The sequence below is a fragment of the Sceloporus occidentalis genome, unplaced genomic scaffold, assembly GCF_023333645.1.
Source record: "Sceloporus occidentalis isolate IW3139 unplaced genomic scaffold, rSceOcc1.0.p SCAF_9, whole genome shotgun sequence".
NCBI classification, from domain to species: Eukaryota; Metazoa; Chordata; class Lepidosauria; order Squamata; family Phrynosomatidae; genus Sceloporus; species Sceloporus occidentalis.
The window spans coordinates 46,730,810-46,753,370 of record NW_028316989.1 but is presented as its reverse complement, the minus strand read 5'-3'; the positions used below and the strand labels follow the sequence as shown (position 1 = coordinate 46,753,370).

Sequence of the window (22,561 nt, the reverse complement as noted above, 5' to 3'; positions counted from 1 at the left end):
TCTCAGGTGACACATCAGTGTCCTGCTAAAATCTAAACCATTTTTGCTGCTACTGCTAACCAGGTGATGGATGCTTTGATTTTGCCGTACATGTCGCTGAGAACATTTTTTCCCCATTGCTATTATATTCTCTCCTTATTACATTGACGATCCCAAGATGTGGTGATGACCAGAGATGGTGGTATATTTGAAAAGGAGATTAGACAAAATGTATGCCGGAAGGGAAGTCTGCCAATGACTAGTAGTCATTATGGCTATTTACATCTTGTTAGACATAACATGGCTCCATTGACTGGTTTTTAGGAAACATAGGTGGGGTTGGTGCATCTTTATATTCATGTTCTGCTTCTGTTGATGTTGTATGCCTTCAAGTCATTTCCAACCCCAAGTCAAACCTATTGCAGAGTTCTCTAGGACTGAGAGTGTGTGACTTATCCAAGGGTTTCTATGGCTCAGCGAATCAAACCCTGGTCTCCAGAGTCATAGCTCAATGCTCAAACCACTACCCCATATTGACTCCACTTGTGGGCTTCCCATGATCAATGGGAAGAGATGTCTGAACAACTAGATTTTATTCCAAGATTAAACACCAGACTTGTCTTGGCGTCCTTATGCTCTATGCAATTATAGCACTACTATTCCACTTTAACTGCAACATGACCATCCTATGAAATGCTGGGATTTGCTGCTTAGAGCATTGGATTGAGAACTATAAATGTTCCTCCAGTTCCAGGATTCAATAGGATGGAGAATGGTAGATAAAGTGGAATCATAGTGCTATAATTCTGTAGTGTGAATGAGCCCCTGATTTGCAGGATAGATGCAGTCTTTGTGTTGATGAATGGCTGTAGATGTATACAGAAATAAATAAAATAATAATAATAATAATAATAATAATCATCATCATCATCATCATCATCCAAGCAGGTTTGACCAGGTTGGATATAAAAATGCTCATATTTCAAAAGCCCACAAAACAGCGGTGAAACTTTAGTCAATGAAGGGAGTGAACTTGAAACTTGATTTAACAGAACTCACTGTACATAGAGGCGGAAAGAGGGGATCCCTATTAATGTGGTCTGTGTAAATGCATACTCAGTTTGGCAGAGACAGTCCTGATTAATCCTCTGTCATCTCACTTTTTCAGCTGCTTTTATGTTACAGATTCTTTCTACTCCTCCTACTTTCAGTTGCTGATAACTGAGTTCAGAGTGCAAAAGTAGGTTGCATTCAACTCAGTGGAGAAAAAGGAGAAGAGGGACAGAATCTTACCCTTCTTGGTAGGCTCAGGAATAAGCAAAGTGCTTCAGCCTCTTCTTGCTTGTCTGTTCTTTGTCATTAATAGGTTTTGTCATCATGGTCACATTTTAATATTGCTTGGCGACACATGTCCCGGTTTTCACCTGTGAAATTTTGGAAGATATATAGATATATAGATATGCAATTTCTTAGCAATGGGTTGCATAGTGTGAGAACCTTGGTTTTGATCCAGCATTGCTTTTACATACCTGCGTTTCAAGTACGCAGCCTCCAGCTTTTTGACATTGTGAGATTTTTCTGTTTTTTAAACAATTCAGCTTTTAATTCTGCTTCAGTGCATCTATTCCATTCCATTCTACTGCGTTTAAAGATTTTATTGCATTAAAAAAACAATAATCTGCCTATTCAAGAACCAAACACTCCAGCTAACCTGAGAGGTCTTTTTTTATACATCGCCAGCAACGAAACAGCGTTGAAATCCAAGTTGCTTCGGCATTCCCCTTCCTCCCCCTCCCCACCTTTTTAGCAAGTGGAGTGATAATGCTGTATAAAATTTTATATCTGATACTTAAGATTGATTATGTGTGTGCTAATGTATTTTCTGCCCCCCTAATGTTTTGGTAATGGCCCTAAAGGGAGAGAACAGTCATTGAAACCAGCGTTGTCGAGAGTAGAGCAAACTGAGTGTAGAATTCGCAGCCTTGACTTTCCAAGGGGTTCATTTGTCAGAGGGAGAACAAAGCTGGTTACTGGCAGGAAAACTTGGCAAGTGAATTAAAATAAACCTGAAATGAAGTCCTAACCTCTTCTTTTGCTTTTAGAGTGATTATAATGTGTCTGCTTTGTTTCAGTGTGTAAAGAAACACAGTAGCCCCCCTTTTCCATGTGAGATATATCCCAAGCCCCCAGTGGATGCTTGAATCCACAGATAGTACCGAATCCCACGTCAGTAATATTTTCAGACCATGGATAACTGAAACCACTGTGGATAAGAAGGGGGCTATGCAAAATAATCTTTGGGGCTTGACAGATGCCGCTTATCTTTGCCCTGAGTTGGTGCTGCAGCAGCCGCACACTGCAACATTGACGCACTGCCAAAAAGAAGCTGCTGCCTAGAGCGGATTCTTTTTTTGCAGAGGCGCAAATGGGAAAGGGCACCGCCATGACACTACTTCCTGCCAGCAACATCTGGACACTGCGCGGAGCATGCATCATCATGGTGGTCCCCGTGTAGATGGGAGGCTGCCATGATTGCACCGCCGTTCGTATTAGGGTTTGGAAGCGTGCAGTCGCTGCGCACTCCTGAAACCTAATTTTGGCCTGAGGACAGCACTTTCTGCCCGTCTGTACCGGGCCTTTATTAAGTTTGCCATATTTACAAAAAATACACTTCAGAGAAAAATGACATTTCGTCTTCTTTTCAATTATTTTAACAACGAAATAGAAATATTTCTGAACTTCCAATTGGTCCGCTTAGTTTTTGAGGAAAGAAAAAAGCACGCATTTCCCTCTTAATGTATTATTTTTATGACGTCAGTCTCTCTATGCCTGTTGTCATTCTGAGCTGTTTCAGGGCTTTGTAATACACACACACACACACACACACACACACACACACACACACATTAGTTTCTCCTAATCTGTGTTTGCTATTTCTATAGACTTTCATTCTGTCAAGTTTGTTAGTCTGTCTAATTCTATATTATCTAGACTTCACAGTATCTTTCAACAGTGGCTGACAGTGGGAAACTGTAATTGTGGAAAGTGAAACTGCATTCCTACTATAGGTCTTCGTCTTCAATGAGATTTTTGTTGGAACTTCTCAACTTGCAAAAAGAAAGGAGAATGGATGGATGGATGGATAGATAGACAGACAAGACAGACAGACAGAAAAACTACAAAGCCTCCAAGTCCATAAAATTTTGAAAAAGAGCTGGGAATGTGCCTTGCCCAAAGTTCATCCAAGTGGGTCTCCATGGCTGAATGGGGGTTTGAACCCTGGTCTCCAGTGTCACAGTCTCCTCAAACTATTATATCATGCTGGCTCTCAAAATATCTATAACTATCCATAAATAAATTTAAGAAATCAACATTTAAATAAATAGCATTGCTTCACATTTATGCAAAGCTTTTGGGGATAAACTAATCTCCTATCTTCTTCTTCTTCTTTTTAAGGACTGCATTGTTTTAGAGGATGATGACGATGATGATGACAAGGTAAGAATAAATACCTGATGAGGAGTGGAACCCAACAAACTAGAGGTACAGCTTAGTGTTTTCGATAGAAGGATTTTAGCAGTAAACACCAGAAAGCATTTGCAGCTATTCCATCCTTGTTTTCGCTTTTTTAAACTACAGTGGATTTTATGCAGTAAGGGAAATGGCATATATATATATATATATATATATATATATGGATATATAGTCAACAGTACAAACCACTCTTGAAGGAAGTAGGTATTCAGAGGTATTCAGTAGACTCAAAGAACCAGGTTCCCTCGACATATCAAGAAAGCTTGTTGCGATTTCCTTTTCTGATAATGCAAACATCAGTGCTCTGGTAGTTGTTGCATTGCTATCTGACAGCAGATAACAGGCTGCTTCGGTATTTGAAGGAAACTCATGAGATCCTAGGATACCAGCTGCAAATTTAAATGCCGATGCCACTGAACAAGAGGTGTTTCAAAAGGTAGTACACCACAGAAGTAATGCAGGAGGTCTGTACTTGCTAGGGAAGTGCTAAGGAATGGGAGCTTTTGCATTTGGATCCTGCCGGTGGGCTTTGTATCTGCACTGCACAATTGGAGCAATTTGATATTAGTTCTAACCCACATGGTCCATCCTACAAAATCCTGGAATTTATTGTTTGGGAAGGGACTTAACATTTCTCTCTTGTACTACTATTAACACAAACAATAAGTGGTTGGCTGGGATCTGATACAGAAGGCCATGGTTTCTATCAAATATGTCCGTGTTCTATCAAAGTATACAGGGGGAAAAAAGCTCTCTTGGATTCTGTTGCATGTCAGTTGTAACAGACCAAGCTTCTGGGAATTGTAACATGCCCTCAGAGACGTAACTGTTTACAACTTAGGAACACATAGACACTTAGTTCAAAAACAGAGGCACCGATTAACCCCCTTCCATATGATGAATGATCAATCTTTGAAATGGAAGGGCTAAATTGCCAGCCCTCTTATCCCACCAAATGGTGATAGAGGAGGCTGTGATCGGAGTTCCTCATAGTTTATTCTCTGCTGCATGCTTTGCTGTCTAGTGTTGCCACTTTAAATGCAGAACTTAGGTTCTCCTTTGGAATTGTAAAACATCTGAAGCTCTGTTTTTGCTAGGACTGCTGTTTCCCATTTCCCAACCACATACACAGAGACCTTCAGACTTGCTAACAAAATTTTGCAAAGGTCAGATGCTCTCACCGAGATGATGGGTTTAAACTAGGGTCATTTTACTTTAAATTTGCCCACCTTCTACAGTGAGGTCTGCCTAGTCTGGGCCTCAGCCAGGGCTAAAGGTACATCCTGACCTCCTTCCTGAATGCAAAGGTAAGCACTCAGGCCCCAGTGCCATTACCTACGCCTATGGATATAACGCTACATAAGCCTACAGACATCAATTGGCTGGTCCTGTAGACCAGGGAGACCTTCCCAGGGTGGTCACTCTTGGAATGCATTTAGTGAAAGGGTGTTCCTGGACTTACACTCCAGGTTATGTGAGGCTCCGGTGATAGAAAGGGACTGTTCTGAGACCTTTGGGACCATGGACTACACTGCCTTGGAGTGGAGTCTCCTTCTTTGGAGGTTTTTAAACAGAGGCTGGGTGGGCATCTGTCAGGGATGCTTTGATTCTGTATTTCTGCATGGCCAAGATGGGTTAAACTTGATGGCCCTTGGGGTCTCTTCCAATTCTATGCCTCTGGGCCAGGCCTCCCTCAAACCCTGCAACTTAAGAGAAACGTGGTTACCAAGTCAAGGGAAGAAATCATCTCACTATATTCTGAGCTGGTCAGCCCTTGTATGGTGTACTGCACTGTATTCAGTTCTGGGCACCTCATTTTAAGAAGGATATTGACAAGTTGCCGTGGGTATAGAGAAGTCAACAAGGATGATAAGATGTTTCGAGAACAAAACATATGAGGAAATGTTGAAGGAGCTGGACATGTTCTGAAGGGTAAATACCCCAAGGGTTGTTACAAAGAGGAGGAAGTAGGCCTGTTCTTTGCTGCTCCTGAGGGTAGGACCGGATCTAATGGTCTGATTACAGGAGGATAGATTTTGATTGAACATTACAATAAATGTCTTGACTGTAGGTGTGGTTCAGCAATGGAAGCAATTTGCTAGAGTGGTGGTTGGATTTGCTTCTTTGGACATCTTCAAAAATAGCCTGGAAAGCTATCTGCTAGGGATGCTTTAGCTGGACATCCTGCATTGATCTGTCAGAGAGCTGTCTGGTTGTCCCTGGTGTTTGATGATGATGATGATGATGATGATGATGATGATTATATTCAAAACACTTTCTGCATAGAAAACAGTATAATTGTTTTGTACAGAGAACCACACTCCCATCTAGACCCTTTAACCAAATATGTTGCCTCTTCTAGTAGAGGTTGGGGTCTCCTGTGCCAGAGGAACAGTGAATCCACTCCCAATTTCAATCCAAGCTTCTTTAATAGAAAAGGAAAGAAAAGGATTCATCACCTTGGACAGCTTCTTTAAAATTCAAAGTAAAAGCTTGCCAAGATTCCCTGCGTCCGCCAACCTGGAAGACACCATCCGCTACCAGATTGCTCCCTCTTTTGTGGTGGATCTTGTACAGATATTACAAGATCTTGGGCTAAACTTCCCAGGCCTCAGGATCCACTGAAGGCATGGCACTCCGCTGTGGCACCATGAACATTGAGCACTTTGTAGCAAGTGTGCAACATGCTCCATTGCTAGCTGTTGCCTACTTGACAAAAGCTGAGATCGCGAACGTTTCAACCTCCCTTGGGTGACAGCCACGCATCTCATTTTCCAAGTTCAAGCGGAGGTGAATTACCGAGACACAAAAGGCTTTAAATTCTGACTCTGTTCAACTTTCTTTCCCCCTCCCCTTTTTAAAAAACTGAAAAGTCCTCCCTTTCCCTTGCCATGCTTAATCTTCCCCAATAACCTCTTTTGTACTTTTGCTTAAGCAATTAATGGAGAGACGAGTCCTTTCTCAGCTCAGAATGCAAGGAGAAGATTTTAAGGAACACACTGGTCATGTAATTAATTCCCGGTTGTAAATTTGTTTTGATGGTTTTAATTCTTTCCCAGAGGCCGAGGGCTACTTTTATTCCACCAAGAGTGCCACAGTCAGCTGAGAAGCAGTGGAAGTAAGAAATGGACTGTGAAGAAACAGGGAGCAGAATGAGAGAAAAGATGGGCGAGGGGGACCACTTTGTCCGATGCAGGCGGGGAATTTGCTTCTTAATTTTCAACAAAGGCTTCAGAGAAGGAGGATTTTGAGCCATGGGTGCCTAGGAGCCAATTAGATTTTTGGCTTAAGAGAGGCAGGTCACCCAAAAGTCACAAGGAAATAGTATCAAAAGAAGTCCGCCTGTGGCGGACGCCAGCGCAACTGGCGAGAAATTCATCCTTCAATGGAACTCAAATATAGGTGTGCAAGGTGTGCTCTTTTGTAAGGCACAACTGGACAGGCAGGACTATCGGATTAAACTTGGATCAAGTATAAAGCTCTCTCTCTCCCTCTGTGTGCATGAGCCCAGTTTTCTGGGCAAAATAAAAAGCCTATGGAAAGATTGATAGAACTTGAGAAGTTACCTTTAAAAATATAATTCCCATTCTCTCCAAGCCTAGAGGGATCTGGGAAATCTCATAATCCTGAACCTTGCTGGTCATCCCCTCTAGAGTAGACCCAATGAATCTACAGTCAGCCCTCCACATTCACCAACTCTTTATCCACAGATTTAACTATCCACAGCTTGAAAATATTCAAATTCCAAAAAGCAAGTATTGATTTTCCATTTTATATGAGAGGCACGGCACCATTTTGCTCTGCCACTATATAATGGGACATGGGCATCCATAGATTTTGGTATCTATGGGGGGTTCTGGAACCAAACCCCAATGGATAGCAAGGGCCCACTGTATTATTGAATGGGAAGTCAACACTTATGTAAATCCTATTGATTAAATGGCCCTACTCCAGTTGGATTTACCAACAATAAGGAGAGCAGATTTCTAGAAGTTGCTGAGCTGAAGGGCAGGGAACCGTCTAATTAAAAAGATTGTATGTACAGCGCTGTGTAAATTTACAGCGCTATATATAAATAAAGCTTAATAATAATAGCTGAAACCCCCGGCATTCCTCACAACTGGCCATGCTGACTAAGACTGCTGGGAGTTGCAATCTAACAACAGTATAATTTCTATCCAACCCAAACACACTTCTGGTCCCTAGCATTTTGGATAAGGGATATTCTGCTTGTATTAGGTTTCCTTCTGAGGTAGAAAGAAGTGCTTGTACAGTGCGCCCGCATTATATGCCGCTTTGAGCTTATGCGCAAAGCTGCGTAGAGCTGCGCAGGAGCACACGGGGCGCAAGGGGCGGTGCGTCCCAGTAGAATGAATGGGGCATGTGCCCCTGTGTGCATGAGCCCCATTCACTTGAATAAGGCTCGAGCATACACGATATTTGGCTTACCTGGGGGAGTCCAGAACGGATCCCCCGCATAAGCCAAGGGCACGCTGTAGTTTTTAATTAGTCTTATTTTATTTGCCCTGGTTACCAAATTGACTCGGTTGCTTTTGCTACTATGTGCCTTAACTCAGGTGCACAGGGCACAGCTTTGCAACTCTGCCTTGGGCAGCAAAATGTCTTCAGCCGTCCCTTCCTGGCAGTGGGATTTATATCCATCTTATATCGATGGACATCATAGGCCCATTAGGATGCCTTTCAGTTATTTCACTTTCACTCCGTCTCTCCATCCAAGGAGGTCTGGCTAGCTTGCAGCAGAAGACGTAATATTGTGTTTGCTAAATTGTGTTATCGCCACATTCTTGTAGCACAATCTGAGACGTGTAAACAAAGCCAGCAGGATGTCTACCCAGCTGCCAGATGATATTCTTCACAGCTCCAGGTTGCAAGAACAGGCTTGCCCTGGAAGATCTTGGCTGGTTTTGTTTTTCTTTTAAATTCCATTGCTGCAAAGAATTGTTCAGAAGTTAGAGGCAGTGGACGGCACAACAAGATTACTAAATGGACTATAGCTTAGGCATCTATTTCACTTGGAAGAAGCCACCCTTGGCAACCTGGGAGCTTTTTCCTATCAGCTTTGGTATGAAGACTGCTACCTGTACCCACCCAAGATGAAACTACAGTTGGCCCTCCATTTTCGCAGGGGATCAGTTCTGGACCCCCCGCGAAAATAGAGGCTTGTGCATATTCACCAGTAAGAGGAGTGGGGGAATTCAATCTGCACTTTAAAGAAACTTTAGCCAAGGTGGCGAACCTATCTGGGTTTCTTTAAAGCCTGGAATGGATTCACTGCTCCATTGACATGAAAGCCACCAGCTACCACTGCCCTTGGGGAAAAAACCCACCATCCATGTCCCTGGAAAGTGCTTTATGCTTCTATTAGAAATATGCAGATAATGTTCCATGATCCATTTGCATCCTTTCCATTTAGGTGGAGGGTTATTCTATATGTGTACATAAATGGAGCATAGGAGACATTTTCAAACAAACAGCTTCATTTATATACTGCTCCATACTGAACCAGCAGTGTCCAAGTGGTTTATAACTGTAAGCTAATTTCCCCATTTTGGACAAATGCACATCTAGGGAAACAGGTATTATCAATGGCATATTTAGCTGTGTGATCCAGATGCAATTGGGCATGCATTCTTCCAGTACACAGGGAGAGGTTACTTACATGCCATAAGTAACTCTGACATTAAATGAGATTTTTGCTTATTTGAAGGAAATGTCCTCTCAAGTGCTGAAGTCAGAAGACAAGCATCTGTGGTTGTGAAGCCTTAAAATAAATATAGCATTATTGGAGGAGATATTGTAGGATTCCAGGCTACAGCTGAAGCACATGTGGGCCTTTTTTCAAATGCTACCCAGGAGGATGTTATTGCCCAGCATTTTGCAGTAACCTCTTCTACAACTCTTATTGTCTGAAATGATTTTAGAAAGTATCTGTCTCAACGGTTCTTGTTTTTTCCTCCTCCTTCGCCCCCGCTCTTGCTCCTCTTTCCTTAATCCTTCCAGGAATCTGAAAAAAAGAGCTTAATAGAAAGGATCCACATGGTCCAAGACATTGTTATAACAGTTCAAACTGTTTTGGAGGAAATAGCATCATTTGCAGAGAGGATAAAAAAGTAAGTGAAAGTTTTGCTCCCATGATGCAGAGTGTGTGTGTGTATGTTTGTGTCTGAACAACACAGCTGAAAACAACAAGCTACAAGATCTCTCCTTTAAGCAGTACATGGCATAAAGTCAATTTGAGACTGTAAACCACTTTGGGATTTTGAAGAAAGCAAAGCAACAAGAAAATGCCTTGAATAAATAAAATAGCATGCTTTAAACAGCATTTTCAATCTGTTTGTGACAATGTCTCCCATTGTGCCGTTCATTCATTTTTTACACACAGTTCTTGCACTGGTGCAACTGTGTAACCCCTCTTTTACTCACACGTGTGTCTGTCTTTCTGTCTGTCTGTATGACACACACATACACAGTTTTGTCGACGGTTCCGCTCTTTAAAAGAACAGCCATGCGGGGGTCTAAAAATACAACAAATCCAAGTGTTGTGGTTCCACAACATCTGTCCCAGCTGTGTGGGAAATGGCCCAGCAAAACCTTCCACTTTGTGAACAGAGTACTGTTCTGTGTGCAGCTGGATGGCAGGAAGGCTTGAAGTGCTGGGTGACTCTTGCTTCATTTTGTATTCATTTTGATGACAATGATCCCTAAGAACACAGAAGGGCATTAATATGGCTGCCCTGCCTAATCCACCAGGAATCCCATTGTAACCCAACAGTAATGTTGCTATGGCCCAGGGTGGGCTGGGAGTCCCTCGGAGTGGTTTTAACAAGTGTCACAATGGTTTACATAGCCTTTCCATCTGTATGACCCTTCGTATCAAAGGGACTTCTTTCATAGCCCAAGTTGGTTGGGACGGATGGATTTAAAAATACTTTCCATGTGTTTCTCAGCTTTTCCTTTAATTTAAATTGTAAGGTCCTCATTGAAGCGGAGACATCCTCCCTCCTCACAGAAGACAAAGTGTTCTTCATAACCCAATCTGGTTCTTGTTTTGCACCACCATTGGGCTTTAAGGACATCCAGGGGACATCTCTGGTGACCTTCTGGTGACAGTCGGTGCCCTCAGAAGGCTGAACATTAGACTAAGCCATAAAAGGTTATGTCTAGGTCACAGAACCAAACTTTTGTCTTCATGTAGAAGTAGGAGAGAAAACTTTTATAGGTAGGGTAGGTAGTGTGGTGCTTTTCAGATCCTCGAACACTAACCTTGCTTGTTGAGTTTTATGAACATACGGGTTCAAATCAAGAGGTTCATTGGTGAAGATTTGTGAGGCTGAGAAAGTATGACCCAATATCGTAATACAACATTCAAGCTGACAGTTTTGCTGGCTCTCCAGAGAATGGACCTTATATATTCACCTTGCTTAATGCCCTCTGCAAAAGGGGTTGATCAATGCGGCTCTCCAGGTGTCATTAGATTGCCCTTCTCATAATCCCTTGATGGGAGATGTGGCCCTCAACAGCTGGATGACCACAGTGGTTTCCTCCACTTCCACTCTCATAACTGGAACCTGTAGGTGCCTTATGCATTTGTAAGTTTCCTTGTGGAAACAATCAGTTATGTTTGCCCAATGCTGAATGTCCATATTCAGTCCAAGGGTGCAAAACTGGTGTTTTGCATATGGCGCCATCAGGCATGGATGCATACTGCGCGCACATTTGGTTGTACATTTGGATGCCTGTTTGGTGTCCTGGTTGAATTGCACAGCTCTGGCATTCAACAAAAGGGTTGCATAACACGATAAATATGTAATGTCACAACCCTGATATAGAATCTTAGCCAATTACAGTCAACTGAGCCTGAAGCTATAAGCAGCTTCATGCTTTCTCCTTGTCTGTCCTCTGTGAACTATAACAATGTGCCTATGATATTGTATTGCAAACAGCAAATGTGGTTTTAGCCTAAACTTTAACGAAACTATGAAGAGGACAAGGTCTTTCACTTCTGATTGGAGCCACTACTCCACTGACACGGGCGCCACTGGCAAAATTCACATGTTCTAGAACATGGTTAGAAACTTCTGTGCAGTTGGGGACTCTGATGAAACATGTTGGTTAGTTCTTTGAACACTTAAATGTTCTTTCTTGTTGTCTTCTCCATGTTACTCCATAGCACATTCAACTGGACGGTTCCTTTCCTCTCTGCCTTGGCTTGTTTAGTTCTTGGCGTGGCAATGATCGCTCTGTATTACATACCACTAAGGTACATCATTTTAATCTGGGGTAAGTCAGTCCTGGATGCAAATGCCTCTGAAGAAGTCAGCTATGCGTTTCCCATTGCTTTATTTGTTGTTTTTTGTATTTAATTTGCATTAAATTCTCTCAGTATGGGAGCCAAGGAGGTTCATAACAGAAGTTAAAAGCAAGAAAAGTCAAAACAATAGATGATGCAAAAGGTTAAAAGCAATTAAATAACCATATTAAACATTCTTTTAAAACAGTTAAAAGGGCACTTAAGACATCATGATAACAAGGAAAAATGCAGCACCCCCAAATTAAAAAGTCCTTCTGCAATGAACAGCCAAAGGCCTGTAAATAAGGAGGTCTTTGCAGAGGGCAGCCAGCTTAGCCTTCTCTTTGCACACTTAGAAGACCCCAAAGAGAGAGCCTCGGAAAGCCATGTGCTGGGTGCAGATTTTGCCTTTGGATATGTCTTCCCAAGGCCAAATTGTCACCCTCAAAGTCACCCTTTCAGTTCTTTGCAAGAGTTATCCCTGCCTCTCTTACGGCTTTTTAAAAAAGGGGGGGAAAGGAAGGCGTTCCATTCCTGAGGCAAACTGTGTTGCTTTGTAACAACCTGCCCACCGCTCCTTTCAAAGCAAGACGTTTGTGAATGATTCCACATGACAACAACATGTGTCCGGCTCATCTGTGTTTTCACACTAATTTTTTCTTGCAAAAGCCATATTCCCTCCAACACCACCCACCTTGTTGCCTGAGCAAGCAAGGCATTTATATGCCGCGACGTGTGCATCTCCATGTTTCCAACTTATTTTATTTTTTCCACTGTCTCTTGCCTTTAAAATCTTACAGTATTGCATTGCATTTCCCCCCTTTTCTTTCTTTCTTTCTTTCCCAGGCATAAATAAATTTACTAAAAAGCTCAGGAACCCCTATGCCATTGACAATAATGAGCTCCTCGATTTCCTCTCCAGGGTGCCGTCAGATGTTCAAAGGGTAAGTAATAAATGGTGAGCTCCAACTGAGACACCAGTCCCTGGCCCAAAGAACCACCAGGTGCGATGCCAGATGAACACAATGCAGGGGCATTTTTTGACCAGCAGAGAGAAAGCATCTGAAGAAACCATAAACGCAGGCAGAGGAGGAGATAGACAGATGCAGGAAAAGAGGGAAGGGGGGGGGGATGGATGTCTTTTGAGGAAGGAGTTATATCCCCCGAAGTCCTCTCTTTTTAAAAGGCTTGGCAATCCGCTGAATGCGGTTATTAGAGAAGGCCTCCTCCGTCAACATTTGCTTTAATATTTATGTTACTGTGTGCATGCGTGTATTGCTGCTCCATCCCTAGGGTGACTAATATCAGCACAAGGCTAGAATTGAAAGACTACACACCTGAAAGTACATCACTATGAATGCAATGGCTTTTACTTCTGACTTAGATAGGTGTGGGGCTGTGAGGTGTGGAGATATATTCATGTGTCTGTATGGGTCAGTGAGGCCTAGTGGTTTGAGTGTTGGACTGTGACTTTGGAAACTAGGGCTCGATTTCATGGCTTGGCTGTGAAATTCACTTGGGTGACTTTGGGCAAGTCACATGCTCTCAGCCTCAAGGGAAGGCAATGACCAATCCTTCTGGGCTCCAACTGTGAAATGTGGAGGGTATGCTATGATCCCTTGGAGCGGGGCTTATAAATGGTGTAAGATGGTCCCATGTGGTCCATGGTTTCTATTTTTCTCATAAGGCATAAGCAGTCTGCATCAGGAAGGAAAGAGATTGTTCTAAATTATCTGACGCATGACACCAGATTAATATCTTTAGCTGGCATTGCTTCCTGTTTTTGGCTGGCTGGGTGTTAACAGTACATAAACTCTGTGAACTGTTTTATTTCTATTTTATTACTTTTTGCACTTTGCTGAGTAGCGCTTGACCTGAATTGTTCCCTTCCCCAGGACAGTTGTTAAGAGAGGCAAAGGCAATGCCATCCAGAGATGAATCGAACCCTGATTTAGTTTGATTAATTTTTCCCAGGCTATCCAGTCATTCGGCTTAAGTGTGCTTTTGAGTCTTCTTTCACTCTCTGCTCCAGCTTTTTTCTTTTAGAGGACACAGGATTTGCAGTGGCAGTAGACATTAATATTTATATTTGAAGATAAGCTGCTTTTCTGTTTCGGTTATATATAAAGTTTGCCTTTCTGGAATTTGCCTGAAATGGTTTCTCTTATCCTCAATGACCTTAAAGGAAGTTGGTGTTAAAGGTGTGCGGCTGAATGAGTTGGGAGGAAAAGTGTGGCCAGTGCCAAAATGGTGCATGTGATTTAAAGAAAAGATTTTGCACCAACTAACAAAGAGAAAATACAAATGGAGTTCAACAACGGCTTAGAAAATGAGAAATAACCCATAAACCTCGCACTCCTTTCCCTTTCCAAGTTTCAGAGCCCAGATTGTCACACATGTGCACTGCACCTTTCCCATGCAGATGTGTGTTTTAAAGCCCATGTACATTCTGCATTGCACATACAGATATGCAAATACATTTTGATAACCAGCCTGGAGTAATGTTTTAAGAGCAGGAATACTGCACTAGGCTGGTTATTGAAATGTGCATCTGTATGTGCAATGCAGAATGTGCACGTGCTTTACAATACACATCTGCATGTGAAAAATGCATGGGAAAAATGCAGTGCACCTTGTGGGTTGAATGCAATCTTTAGCTGGTCACTTTGGGGCCTGATAGGAATATTTGGCCTGCATCACTTGGTTGACATATTGAACAAATGATAGAAGAGTTGTTGTTGTCGTTGTTGTTGGTTTGCCTACTCTGCGCTCAGTGTCCTGGGGATCTTTGCTAGGGTAGTGTCTTAGGAGGCTATATTTGGTAGGCAAGTGTGGATGAGGAAAAGGAAAATTGATGTGCAACTAGCAGAAATCTATTATGGCAGAAAGGAAATTTCCCAGAGAGGCATCTAGAAGAAACTTAGTGAAAAATTACATCCCTATCCTGGAATGGCATGAGATTCTACTTTGCATGAATCAATTACTGTACCAGGAATAAGCACGATTCCATCACAAGAGACCATCAAATTCAGACAAATCCAAATGTGGATAAAGTTTGTCTTTCCTGTATCAAGTCAATAAACATGGACACATCTTTTTGTATTCCCCAAGCTGAGAAAACATCGGGTTTATCACACAGAGCGTATGTGTTTGCATACGTGTATATGTATGTTCCTATTTCATTATCAAGCTCCAAGAAAGTAAGTCAAGATCACAATGGCATGGGACCTTTCCGACCGTATGCCGAAATCAGGTGGAAGCCCCCTTAACCCCCGGCTCAGTGCATCTCATTAGGGGAGGGGAAAAAAAATCTGGCTTTAATATTTTGCTTTTCAAGAAATGATGCATGACTTCTCAAATCCTTCCTGCAATTAATCCCCCATGTTACTGTGTTTGGAAAATGATTCATTACTTTTGAACTTTCCTGAGTTTTTGCCTGGGTTTGTCCTCGGGGAGCCATTAACACATTGCGGAGAAAGCTTGGGTTACCTTGTTGCAAACGTGACGTCTGTTTGTTTTTACAGGTGCAACACGCTGAATTGAAACCATACAGTGGTTCCAGTCCCATTAGGAAGAAGCGGAGCGCTCTGTAGGATGCAGGGCTTGGAATGTGGCATTCTCCCACAAAACACTCATGCGCCCTGCACAACTCCCATCCCTTTTCAGATCAGATCGGAACGTTGTTCGCTGCCTCATATCCTGGATGTTTTGTCTGGAAGACATATGTAGAAATTCCCCTGCTCCAAATTAACCCGAAACCTCTCCTTGTATCTGGCTGGGTTTTTCTTTCTTGTCCTCCTGCGCACTGATTTTACCCTCACTAAGAGAATCCTGAATGGTTTTCAACATGTATAGTGGAGTCAAAACTTCCTCTTGGTTGGGATAACAGAAAGGAAAAATCTTTTACTTTGTGCACCAGATTGACACAGCTGATATGAGGCATTCTCAACGTTTTCAAGCAAATAAACATACCCAACTGATTTGCACCAAGATATGAACACGATCGATCGCTTCTGCTTCAAGCAAGGGACAGATGAACAATTTTGTTTTCTTGTAATGACAAGGAACTGCTCATTTTCTTTACTCCTCCTCCTCCTTTTTTTTAAAATCCAGCTATTGCAGCTGAGATATTTGTTCAAAAATTGCCAGTAGCTGCTAGATACTACAGTGGAGTTGGTTTGCTTTGAAAGGAGTCTGTTGCTGGCGACAGGCATTTACTCCAGCTTCCACATAATCAGACTACGAGAAATGAATCTACCACTGGCCATACAGATACTATATGTCCAATGTTTTCATCTTACCAGTCTTTTCATGTTCTCCTCCATCCCACTTGCCTGATGCAATGACATGCCCACACTACATATGCAAAATACTTCTTTAATATAACTTTATGGGCATGGAGATGCATGCACTAAAAGGACATGTGTGTGGGGGATCTGTAGCAATTTTTAGTGTATTACATGTGGATTTAGGGTAGCATGGCGACTGAGCCTAGGTATGGTTAATCTTTGGACTTTCCGATGGTTTGGACTTCAACTCCCAGAGTCCCTAGTCAATGTGGATTATGGTTGTTTTGGTCCAAAACGTTTGGACAGCATAAGGTTGCTCACTCTTGCCTTGTTTGTCTTGCAACAGCCAGTGCCTTATGTGGTTATCTTTATTCCTAAAAAGCTAATATATTGCAATTCAGAAGTCGACTGTCATATTTGTAATTGTAAATAGAAATGATTTGAACACCAGTGACTTAGCTTTTTAATGAAACATGATGGTTTAGAGAAGTGGCTCCCACAGATGTTGGACTACAACTCCCATCATTCTTCTATGCTAGCCATGTTGAGGAGAGGGATGGGATGCAAATGAGTTGCAGTCAAAACACTTGGGAGTGTAAAAGTTGGAGACAAAGATTTAGTTCCCAAACAAGGTGGGCTTCCAGGGAAAGAATAGTTGGAAAGGGAAGATGGTGATTTACACAGTAGCGTTTGAGGGAAATATTCACTATAGGAACCAGGATGATAGACTACATGGTCTGATCCAAGGCATTTTTGTGTTCCTGTGAAGCTACCACATGAAACAGGTTGAGGAACATCCCATTGAGATAAGGATAGTTTACTACCTGAAAATGATAATGATGGTGATGAAACTCCTTAAACAGAGCATCTTTCATTTAGAGGGTTCAAATCTGAGGTTGGTGCAATGGGAGTTCAATGTATAGAAAGAACCCAAGATCAGGTCACCCTCCTTTAGTCGATTTCTTGGCACTTACTAGATCGTGTATATGTGAAATGCAAGTTGTGAAGGATTTGTGGGAAATTTATACTGTATCACTTTCTTTTTTAAAAAATTCCACTTTTTATCGAATGCATTATGTTACATTAAGAAGCAGCTTTCTGAAATGATGTGGATATTTGGTCTAGAAGAGATTTCAACTCAAAAGAAAACATTTTGGTGATATAATAAAGAGGGAATATATTTTACTCTAAAGGGCAGGTTCATTTTTATTGTTCACGTCTAGTATTTCTCTCCATCACTATTCCAATGGCTGTATCCTGGGCTGCTGCCACACTGTAGAATTAATGCAGTTTGACACCTCTTTGACTGCCGTAGCACAATGCTATGGAATAACGGGATTTGTAGTCTGACCGAGAAGGCTACATGTCTCACAAAACTACAAATCCCAGGATTCTGTAGGATGGAACCATGGCAGTTAAAGCAGAGTCAATTCTGCATTAATTCTGCAATGTAGATGCAGCTGAGATTTACTTACAGGCATGTTCTGTGAACCAATGATGCTGCAGGAGACACATGGCAACCCCTCATCTGGCACAACATGCTCTTCACATCCCATGATACGAGGACAGAAATATGTGCATGCAAAGAAGAATGCAGTATAGCTTATAGCTTTGTAGATGCGTGCAAAGAAGGGATGTGGCATAGCTTGTACATGCCACAATTTGGCACAACAAAGTGACATCTGAAATGGCCCACTGCTAAACATCACAAAATGCATTGTGTTGATGCCACATGGAAGGAAAGGCAGTGAAGCAGAGCCAGCTAAATTTTGACCAGCCAGATCTATTTCCCCCCCTATTCCATGGCTATGTGGGGTTTGGTTGAAAAGTCATTTCTTCCTAGAAATGTGGCCGATTCTCTCACCAGATTGGAAAGAGATGCCAGTGTCTTTCCAAATGATGCTTTTCCCCAGTGGCCAGAATGCTCCCTTTTCCACTTCCTCCTTGCATCAACCAAATTTCAGGAACCGTTTTCCCTTTGTTTATTTCCTGATCCTGACAAGCTCATGTGCAAAAGATCTCCCAGCGCTCTTGAAGGTGTCGCGCGGTGGCAAGTTCAACTGTCGCACGCTTTCAACCACGCTTTGATCACAATCCCCTCTGCTTCTGGAGCCCTCCCTCTCTCAACCCACCCACCAATATGTCTGGAGATCCTTTGGAGCAGTTCTCCAAAGAGGCCCTTTGCTTCCAAAAGGATGGCAAGCCCAACCAATGGATGGGGGGCGAAGAAGAAGGGGGAGATCTCTGTCTCCCACCATTACTGGCAATGAATGACTTTACTGAAAGTCAACACCCTTGGTTTGCATTTATCACTGCCAGCCTCCCTCTGCATAGTGGGTTGTAATTTTTTTTTCGGTATTCGCCATGCATTGTTAGCGGTGATTGTCATGTAATTAAATCACTGCTCGTCACGAGAGCCTATTTTTATGCTGAGATAAGCATCAGAAGTCTGCAGCAGCGTCCCCCAGATCAATAAAGATGTTCCCTGTAGGATTACAAATAGACTGAGGTTGAGCAGGGCACCAGAATTAATTAGGAATTATTCCTCTCTCTCTCTCTCTTTCCCTTTTCTGCTTTCAATACATTTTTAATTGTTTATCCATTTGCAACTTTAAAAGAAAAAGAAGAATGACCCTTTTTTAATTGTCGGTGGTGATTTTTGCCTATAATATCCTGGCACCTGGGCATTTTCTTACTTGGAGAGGGGGCCAATCCTACACATGAAAGCATGGCATGGCTATGTATTGGCTGGTGGATTCCAGGTAAGTGGAGCGATGAAACCGCTCTGGATTTTACTCAGATCTATCAAGGAGGAATCCAAGGTCCTGAACTCTCCCCCCTCCCAAGAAATATTCAACACTTAGACTAGCTTTCTTAATGTTTGAAGTGAAATCCATTGTGGATTCACCATTCCATTGACTTGGGATCCACCAGCTGACAATGGAGATTATCACATGAAGAGACAGGATGTCATTGTATATTCCAATTGTATATTCAATCCAAGAATGGTAGAAGCAATGAGTGAAGAAATTGTTTATATGGATTGCCAACTATATAATGTTTAGACCAAAATTAAAAACACCTGGAAAAGAGAAGGTTAAGAGGTGACACGATAGCTGTATATTCATATTGGAAAGGATGTCACATAGACGATCAAGGAAGCTTGTTTTCTGCTGCTCCAGAGACTGAGACATGGAGCAATGGATTCAGATTGCAGGAAAAGAGATTCCACCTAAATATTTGGGAGAACTTTCTGATGGTAAGAGCTGTTCGATAGCGGAAGATGCTGCCTTGAAGAGTGGTGGAGCCTCCCTCTTTGTAGGTTTTTATACAGGGTATGGATGGCCATAGGTCACAAGGAGTGCTTTGGTGGTGTCTTCTTGCATGACAGAATGAGGTTGGATGGGGGCCCTCTTCCAACTCTATGAGGCGTTCTGAACTTCTGGACCAGGCTTTGACTTGCATCATAAGGGCAGCACCCCATCAGATGAAATCAATGTACATATTCCTTTTTTCTTGTGTTTTAGATGGTAATTTAGTACGATTTTTAAGGTGGCAATTTGTCTCCCCGTGTGCACTGAATTCAGCATGACTGAATTTATTTATTGTATTGATTTATTTATATGGAAATCTATAGCTCGCTCTCCTGGCATTTACACAATGCTCAAGGTATTGAGATGAAGCATTAAAAACCAGCTGCAAAATAAAGTGGGAATCCTAAATCACAATGGCAATATATACTAACAGTAATGGTAAGAATAAGAATTGATAGGGAACAGGAGGAGGAGATACAACTGGCATTGGATTAAAAACCAAGCAACAGATCTATTGGATAAAGCAAACATCAGCCTGAAAAGCAAGGTTCTTGTCAAGTAGAGAAACATCCCAAGAGGAATCACTGGAATAACATCGCTGAAATCTCTGTCTCTGAGTAGAGTAGCAAAAGGCGAGAAAGTCCATCCCAGGAGAACATAAAAGAACAAGGTGACCAGATGTTCTTACCACAAAGGAGGACAAGGCACCACAAAACAGAGGACAGCCAAGAAAAATGTAGGGCACGAGCAAAGAAAAGCTAAAAACAATATAAACTCATGCTTCTCAGTCATGCTCAAAATGGACGACATTTTGGAATTCCTCCTGGACAGAAGGTTGAAATGGAGAACATGTCCTGGAAAAGGAGGATGTTTGGTCACCCTGTAAAAGAATCTCCGACTCCCTCTATTCTCTTGGTGCTCCTTTTAGAGCCAAAGAGCCACCATCACCATCATTTTCCCACGCAAGAATTCAAAAAGTCCAAAAGTAGTAGAAGGGGTCAGTGCTTCTTTTAGGATCTTCCCAGTGATACCTAAACTCTTGTCCTCCAGGTGTTTTGGATTTCAGCCGACCTGGCTGGGACTTCTGGGAGCTGAAGTCCGAAAGATCCAGAGGTCCAAAGTTTGGGAACCATGGGGAAGCTCTCGCCTTTTGCTACTCTACTCAGAGAAGGGATGGCTGCTCTTTTGATAAGGTGATAAGGTCTGGGCATTTGACAAGGACACTGGGAAACCAGGGTTTTCAGCTTGGTTGGGCCATGGAAACCCAATGGATGACCTTGGGTAATTCACACTTTCTCAACCTCAGAGGATGGCAATGGCAAACCACCCCTGAAGAAACCTGCCAAGACAACCCCATGAGAAGGTGGCCCTAGGTTATCCATAAGTCAGATATGACTTGATGACACACAACAGCAACAAAAAGTACAGTACACTGACCCACGGATAAGTTGACCCAAGCTTTTTCGGTGTTGATTTTGACTAAGATTTCTAAACTTATACATGAATATACCCAGTATGTCCTGTCTCCTCAGAGTAGGTTCTCATCCCTTATCTCCCCACACTTTGCTACACTGGGGACAAAGAAGGAGGAAGAAACACAAGCAACCCTACTCAGATGTGAATGAGGTCCGATTCCGTCTCGGCTGAATATTTTCATTTGACACGGATGCCTGTTGGTTACAACTTTCCAAAGTGAAGGGGTAGCTGGGAAAGAAAAGGGGGGAAAGTCTGTTTTCTGTCTTCCCCCCTTTTCCTCCTACCTAGCCTTAGCTGTCAGGATCTTTTAGAAATAACATGCTCCTCCGAGGAAGTCAGAATAGCAACGGGAAAAGGAGTAAAACCTATTATAAAACAGTTGTCCAAGAACTTAGGCACGGCGCAGGGTAGAGATCGATATGCTGTGAAGGTTAAATCTATTTTCACACTGTGTTCCATTTCACAGTTTAATGGTGTTTTAATGTGTCTGTCACCGATTCTCCCCTTCATGTTACGCAGGTAGAGCCTTTACAAAGGAGGAAGGGACTGGAGTTTTCCTGATGCTTTGCACGGTAACATCTTATTTACCAACTGAGTTCTGACACCTTCCCTTCTTCCCTCTCTGGAGATACACCAGGCTCTGCTTATTGTAATGTTCAAAGAGTCTGCCTTTACAGTAATTTCACATTATCTTTGTCAAAGGCCTCTGGGGTTGGGGAGACTGTAAAACAATGAGTTTTCAGGAGGAGGGAGAAAACTTAATGGGTTTTTATAGCAGCTGAATGCATTATACCAAATCGAAATCAAGGTTTACCATTTTGGTCAGACCTAGGCTGGTGCATTGTTGCACCACATTCGGTGTGAATGAATAAATTGTGTCATACTCGATCTCATATAAGCATATGTTCTTGAAGGTCCTTACATAATAAGGGTACAAATCTTCCCAAGACCTTTTGCAGTTTTTTGGATGCTTTCCTTATTTCAAGATGACTTCTTTTTATAAAACTAATGTAATAATGTAATATAGTTTATTCGGTCTTTGACCAGTATAAAAAATAATAAAAAAAGAAAAACAGCATCAGTATAATTTAAAATATACATTGTACATTATTATTATAAAACTAATAATAATAATAATAATAACAACAACAACAATATTTTAATGCATATGTATTTTAGGCATATTAATAGTGCATAAAAGACTAAATTTTTGTGCATAAAATATTAGCTGGCCTCCAGTTGGGAATTTATGACATTATAAACCAGTGTTGTGTAGTGGTTTGAGCATTGGACTATGTCTTTGGAGACTGTGAGTGCATCTACATTGTAGAAATAATGCAGTTCGACACCATAAACATTGGTTGTACATTCAGTTGTACATTTGGTATCTTGATTCAGTTGTGCCATGTTTCCATTTAGCACAAGGGTTACAAACACAATTTATGTAGGATTTGTCTTCTACTCCGTTGTCGTGATCACAACTTTTCCACAACATCCTGACATGTGTTGCATAGTGCATTTGAATGGAGCACATCAATTTAAAGTGGACTTCTTGCTGTCTGTACCTCTATTCCTCTTTCTTTCAAAGCTGCCTCCCAATTCCCCCACACTCTCTTTTAATTAAATGACAGGAAGCAGAGCAGGAAATTAATATTTCC

The 22,561-nt window shown here is 42.0% G+C and overlaps 1 protein-coding gene across 1 annotated transcript in view; it reads left to right on the top strand.

Annotated features, from left to right (window-relative positions):
• The window catches only part of MCTP2 (multiple C2 and transmembrane domain containing 2), a 75,793-nt gene extending 58,513 nt beyond the window's left edge, over positions 1-17,280 (top strand). Inside the window, exons 20-24 of the mRNA XM_089539190.1 lie at positions 3,436-3,477; positions 9,535-9,644; positions 11,705-11,814; positions 12,671-12,768; positions 15,349-17,280. Of these exons, the coding sequence (XP_089395316.1) occupies positions 3,436-3,477; positions 9,535-9,644; positions 11,705-11,814; positions 12,671-12,768; positions 15,349-15,417 (429 nt within the window). The 3' untranslated portion in view covers positions 15,418-17,280. The remainder of the gene's footprint in view (positions 1-3,435; positions 3,478-9,534; positions 9,645-11,704; positions 11,815-12,670; positions 12,769-15,348) is intronic.
• The last annotated feature ends 5,281 nt before the right edge of the window (positions 17,281-22,561 follow it).